The following is a 6,862-nucleotide window of genomic DNA, read 5'->3' as shown; positions in this document are numbered from 1 at the left end:
AAATACCCAAAAAGAAGTTTGTAAAAAAAGAGAAATGAATTATTTCAGCTCCGTTGTTTAACCGTAACGTAAACGCGCAATTTGTTGCCAGAATGGGCCTAATTTTCCATTTGTCGTTCATCTATTGTATACAAAATCAACTAATTAATTCCTGGCGGTGTCACAATTTATTTGAGACTGACTTACCTTTCTTTTAGACCGCGCCATTCGCATATCGCGGGTATTTTCTGCCTCGCCAGGGATTCGATGGCACCAAATAACAGCCGCTATGCTCGTATAGGTGAAGATGAGCACCACCAGAGGAACGATATATTGAAGAACCATCAACACTGTGGTGTACATCGTTCCGTAAGCGGCCCCAACTGAAGAATAGTCCTCCGTGCACACGTACCTGCAAATTTCAAATATTTTATCAAGCGGTAAACTCTAAGGGACTACAAGGGGCTGAAGCTATTTTACGACCGGCTGCAAAATGTTTTATGCAAAGGAAATTGCGGAATTTAAAAACCAGCTTTAATTTTCCAGAATTTGCCCCACAGTTTTACATACAAATGTATCTAAGCTACAAGAGGTGGGCGATGTTATACGTTTCCCCTGTTTATCCATAAAAAGGCGACCTAAAAGGGGGCACTTAGTTATTTGCTATAAATTCGGTTGTTTGGCTGCCTGGAAATGTGAAAGTGAAACACTAAACCTGAAAACTTTAGTCGCCCTAAATTAAAGCCCGATGGACAATTCAAATGTACGTCTAGAGGACGATTGGCTGATGAGGTGGGATTATTTGAATGTTCAATAAACTTGAACTATCCTCATTGCAACGGCGCTTTATTGGCTAGAATGGCGCAGCAAAGCTGCCTGAAATATTGGGCGATTTCCTGAAAATGTCCCGCTGTATTGCATCGGAGGCCTCAATTAACTTCTGTCTAATCTTCAGTCGTTATTTCAGCAATTAAAAACTCTTTTCACCGGCTGAATGGAGCATTGATTGGATTTCTCAAATTGCAATTCCGCGGGACCGCAATTTTCCACAACTGTTAAAAGCTGCAACTTAACCAGTTTAGTTTTCTCATTTTGCAACTCCATTATTTACTCCACATGAAGGCTACTTTCGCAGATTTAATCAATCGGAGTTACTAACGCTAGAAATTGCACACACAGGCGCTAGTTGTGAGCTGTAAAGGCAAAATTTACAGTGCCCTCACTAAATCAGGGATTTGTTTGAAATGTTCGCTATTCGTAAAGGAAGCATGTTTCTAAGGATTTTAAAAGTTTCAGCAACTTTTGGCAGTTTGCTGAATATCAGTCTAAAAATGGCAAAATGGGTATTCTTTCTCATCTGCGCCCTTATATTTAAAACGTCGTCTCTTCTCAACCAAACCTACAAAAAATTCCAAATTTTCCTAGTCTTTAGACAAGACGTGACCCTGTAAATGCAGAAAGTTTCATGGAAATCACCCAATTATCTGATTTTTGCCGGCTTGATAAATACGAGTCTCAAAATGGATGCGTCATGCCATTTCTTAAGAGCGTCATATTTAAAAAAAATTCATATCTTCCAAACTGAAGCCATTAGCTCTTTGAAATTTTCACAACCTTTAGTAAACCGATCATTTTAAAGGGGTGGAAAGTTTCATAAAAATCGCCCAGAATTGTGATTTTTGTCAACTTGCCTCGAAATAGAGGTTTTTACGAACTTGCGACCTTTTCTTGAAAAATTCATATTTTCCAAACTAAAGCCAGTAGCAACCCGAAATTTTGACCATCTCTGTAAGACACTTGACTCTACAGAAACTGAAAGTTTCATAAAAACGTACCACTTTTCTGATTTTTTCCAGTTTAGTCAAGTCGGTCTGAAAACAAAGGTTTTCCTCATCTGCGCCCTTTTTTTAAAAAATTCGAATCTTTCAAACTAAACCGAACAGCAATTCGAAATTTTCACTGTCTTTTTAGGACACTTGACTCGATAGACGTGGAAAGTTTCACAAAAATCGTCAAAAGTACTGATTTTTTCCGGTTTGGCAAATGTCGGTCTTGAAAAAATGTTTTTCCTCATCTGCGCCCTCCTCGCAAAAAATCGAATYTTCCAAACTAAAGCAAGTAGCAACCCGAAATTTTCACCATCTCTCTAAGACACTTGACTCTACGGATACGGAAAGTTTCATAAAAACGTACCACTTTTCTGATTTTTTCCAGTTTAGTCAAGTCGGTCTCAAAACAAAGGTTTTCCTCATCTGCGGCCTCTTTTTAAAAAAACCGAATCTTTCAAACTAAACCCAACAGCAAGTCGAAATTTTCACTCTCTTTTTAGCACACTTGACTCGATAGACGTGGAAAGTTTCACAAAAATCGTCAAAAGTACTGATTTTTTCCGGTTTGGTAAATGTCGGTCTTGAAAAAATGTTTTTCCTCAGCAGCGCCCTCCTTTAAAAAAATTCGAATCTTCCAAACTAAAGCCAATAGCAAGTCGAAATTGTCACCATCTCTCTAAGACACTTGACTCTACAAATGCTGTAAGTTTCATAAAAATTTACCACTTTTCTGATTTTTTCCAGTTTAGTCAAGTCGGTCTCAAAACAAAGGTTTTCCTCATCAGCGGCCTCTTTTTAAAAAAACCGAATCTTTCAAACTAAACCCAACAGCAAGTCGAAATTTTCCCTGTCTTTTTAGGACACTTGACTCGATAGACGTGGAAAGTTTCACAAAAATCGTCAAAAGTACTGATTTTTTCCAGTTTGGTAAATGTCGGTCTGAAAATAATGTATTTCCTCATCTGCGCCCTCCTTTAAAAAAATTCGAATCTTCCAAACTTAACCCAACAGCAAATTGAAATTTTGGCTATCTTTTTAGGACACGTGACTCGATAGACGTGGAAAGTTTCACAAAAATCGTCAAAAGTACTGACTTTTTCCAGTTTGGTAAATATCGGTCTTAAAAGAATGTTTTTCTTCATCTGCGCCCTCCTTTGAAAAAATTCGAATCTTCCAAATTAAAGAAAGTAGCAACCCGAAATATTTTCACCATCTCTCTAAGACACTTGACTCTACAGATACTGAAAGTTTCATAAAAATCTACCCCATTTCTGATTTTCTCAAGTTTAGTAAATTCGGTCTCAAAATAAAGGTTTTCCTCATCTGCGCCCTCTTTTTTGAAAATTCGAATCTTCCAAACTAAACCCAACAGCAAGTTGAAATTTTCGCTATCTTTTTAGGACACGTGACTCGATAGACCTGGAAATTTTGATAAAAATCGCTCAAATATCCGAATTTTTCCAGTTGAGTAAATTTCGGGCTCCAAGGAGGGTCCAAAAGAGCGCAACTTTGACGTTGAATAGTCATCACAGTTTAACTATTACATCTGGCAATTACACCTTATAATCATTATAAGGTTTCGCTCTGAAATTTCCACCCTTCCAAACTAGCTTGTCTACATCTTAGATCTCCCATTACATAATATGGCCGTAATTAGTAACAACGCCAAATTAATCTGTACTAAGTGGCAGGAAAACAGTCCTGCCCCTGATAATTAGTGAGCCAACTGAACCAGACTTGATGAAAATTGCATTTCTATCCTACGAAATAATGGTTACGCAAACATAATTATTAAGCGTTGTCTTATGAGCAGCATTAAATTATATTTTATATCCAGGACAAGAAGAAATGTCTCGCGCCCACATTAAATTAATTGGATATCGAAAATAGAACTAGAAGCAATCTGGTGAGTGGTCAGGAAGAAGTTTTCGCACCTATGAAACAACACTAATTTAAAAAAAAACAAGCTTAATCGAGTGTACGATTTGCCTCATTTGTCAAACTATGCCACTTATAAAACATTTCCATTCTCAAATTCCATTGCTTTGTTGTAAATGCACATGATAAATAGCCATCATCATTCATGTAGCGGCGCAACGAAAGCAGTTTCTTTGCAACCGACCAATTCAGCGCAGGGAATGCATTTTAAGACGGATTATGATAATTTAAAGGAAAATTTCCCAGCTAATCTTACCGCTAATTCCCTCTTAAAACGGCCACACAAAGGCCACTATAAAATCTATTGAAACCTGCAGCTTTGGTTGCGCTTTATTTCTAATTAAAACTGACTAATTTATTATTTGCCTAATCTACTGGAATTCCTAATGTTATCGAGCGTAGATATGAACTAACACAGAATAATCGCGTTTAAAGCACCAGGGGAAAGTTGAAAACAGTAATATTTCCCAATAAAAATGGAATCGAGTAAACTTTTCGAAAAGTGCGCTTTTGTCGCCCACCAAAGAAACCGATCAGTGAAAAATTCTCTGTCTCTGCACTCCACGAAATGTGCACGCTCTGTCGATCTATTCTTTTACTGGCTCATAAAACATAAAAAAATAAAAGTTTGAAACGAATTTTCAATTTTATGTGGATTTTTCAAATCAAAACCTTGCGGCCTTATGGGCCAGATTGTTTAATTTTTAACTAATTGGAACATCGAGGTAATTTTTGCAAGAGCCGCCAGATTTCAGCATATTTTTGATTCGAAGCAAACTAGCACTCAATTCTAGAGCTGAATGAGAAAAAAGAGTGTTTCACGAATCTATAGAAATGTCTAAATGCTTCCAACCCTGCAGGCAAATTAATGTTAGTTCAAACACGCAGCCAATGTTTTTCAGAATCGTTAAAATCGCAATAGAATCGGTTGAATGTAGACGTTGTTTTAGTTTATTTGGTGATTTAATTGTGGCACATTTACCAAATGCTTTTTGGAGCATTTCGTTATTTTTTGATGGAGTTTTCCGCAATTCCATATGGGAAAAAGTTAACGAAACGTGCCGCTCAAACACCCTCGAAAATATGAGCTGACCCTAGGGCAGACAGATTAATTAGCAGCAATTCTAGCAGAAGATGCTGGAAAAAGGTTTTTGTGACAGACACCCAAAACGCTGCTCTGCATTTTTTGACAAAGTTTGCAGCGCGAAAAGTGAAACTGGGTTTCTATAAATCGGCTTAGGTGTAAAAACGTTAATTTTGCACAATTAACCAGCACTTAAGAAAATTGTAAAAAATGAGAAAATTTCCACCTGCTGAGCGTGATATCACTTCTTTGTCCGCTGAAATTTTCGCGTTTCTACTTCAACCGGTTGGGAAACTGTGATTTTTTGAAAGAGTTTCTGCAGATGTGTAACAATATTCATTTTAGACCCGCGCTTGCAGAATTGCCAAATTTCAGAATTTAACGACAATTTATCAAAAACTTCCAGATTTTGAGCCTCTATGGTCTGCTATATCTGGAAAAATCAAGGCTGCAGGTCTCTAGCTGCGAAATGATGATTTTTTAACGAAACCTTGCAAAATATTCAGTTTTTATAAACGACCAGAATTCATAAAGTTGCCAAGTTTAGCAATTTTATGAGAATTGAGCGAGTTTTTCCGCAATTTGAGCAACATGCCCATGCTTTATGTTGTAAAAATTTCAGCTCTCTACTAGTTCAGTCTTTAAAGATATGACGTTTTAAAAAGCACCTTGCAGATGTCCAAAAACTCATTTAAAGATCCGAATTTACACCATTGCCAAATTTTCGAATCTGATGCCAATTGAACGAAAACTGCCACTTTTTGAGCCTCGATTGTCTGCTATTTTCTTTAAAATTTGCAACTTTGCAATTGCTCCGGCTTATAAAATATGAATTTTTAAAACCTGCTTGCAGATGCATGTTTATAATCATGTAAGAACTTACATTTACAAACCGTTTCGGGAACTCAGAATTCGGCTTGAACAACTCAAGTAATCCTCAAAACACAAATCTTTAATATTTAGGTTTTTTTAAGTTTCTACTGAATGCGGCTGCGGAAAAGTGAAATTTTGAAGTCGAACTTGCAGTTTTGTGAACATTTTATTTTGTATTCCGCATTTGCAAAGTTGCCACATTTTAAGATTTAACGTTAAATGAAAGAAAATTTGACGAGTTTTACCCCTGAACGTCTACTTTATCGAGATTCGAAGTTATGAGTTTCTAAAGGAGAGGTTGCAAATGTATGCAAAAATTTATTTTCGGATCCACATTTACACAGTTGCCAAACTTTGCAATATAGTGCGAATCCAGCGGAMAAATGCGCTGGTTGAGGCTCTAGTGCCTGCTATATTGCACAAACACTTGCTTTAACCTTTTTCTGGGATAGAAATCTKAATTTTTRTAAGTGAGCTTGCAAATGTGTGAAAATAGTAATTTTAGGGCCAGCATTGACAGCGCTGCCAATTATGCGAACTTASTGAGAATTGACCAATTTTTWTACAGGTATKAGYTCCAAATGTCTGCTTTATTTKTTGCAAATTTCAGGTTTCCMCTGGTTCTGCCTTAAAAGATATAAAATTTTAAAAAGAGCGTGCAGATATATGAACATTTTCGTTTATTTKTTGCACAACCAGCATTTARAAAATTGCAAAATTTTAAAATAGTCCACAAAATGAACGAAAATGTCTGCTGTTTGAGCCTCAGATGTTCTGTAAAATTCTCAATGTTCTATTTCGCCTGGCTTATAAAATACGAATTTGTAAAAGTGGGCGTGTTTATGTATGAAAATGAGAATTTTCATTACCAACATTTACAGCGTTGTCAAAATTCCGAAATTGGACTAAAGTGCGTGGAAATTCCAACAATTCGAGCACCTAATGTTGGCTATAGGGTGTGAAAATTTCAGTTTTTGAATTGAGTTGCCTCTGAAAATATGAATTTTTAGCGCAGAGCTTGCAGGTGACTGAAAATTTTCACTTTAGAACTAGCATTTGCAAAGCTGCCAATTTTCAAAATATAGTGCAAATTTCACCAAAATTTTTTCGTTTCTGCCCTGATTGATTGCTTTATACTGTAAAAACTCCATTGTAGCAC

The 6,862-nt window shown here is 36.6% G+C and overlaps 1 protein-coding gene across 3 annotated transcripts in view; it reads right to left on the bottom strand.

Annotated features, from left to right (window-relative positions):
- LOC109543971 (RYamide receptor) overlaps window positions 1–6,862 on the bottom strand; it is a 71,502-nt gene that overhangs the window by 30,895 nt on the left and 33,745 nt on the right. For all 3 annotated transcript variants that reach the window (XM_019913930.2, XM_048668690.1, XM_019913931.2), the window contains exon 4: window positions 187–391. In XM_019913930.2, the coding sequence (XP_019769489.2) occupies window positions 187–391 (205 nt within the window). The remainder of the gene's footprint in view (window positions 1–186; window positions 392–6,862) is intronic.

This window comes from Dendroctonus ponderosae, unplaced genomic scaffold, assembly GCF_020466585.1.
Source record: "Dendroctonus ponderosae isolate FM_Combo_2020 unplaced genomic scaffold, Dpon_F_20191213v2 Dpon_F_20191213_7, whole genome shotgun sequence".
Classification (NCBI taxonomy): domain Eukaryota; kingdom Metazoa; phylum Arthropoda; class Insecta; order Coleoptera; family Curculionidae; genus Dendroctonus; species Dendroctonus ponderosae.
The sequence above is the reverse complement of the archived record's forward strand: the minus strand, read 5'-3'. Positions and strand labels throughout refer to the sequence as shown.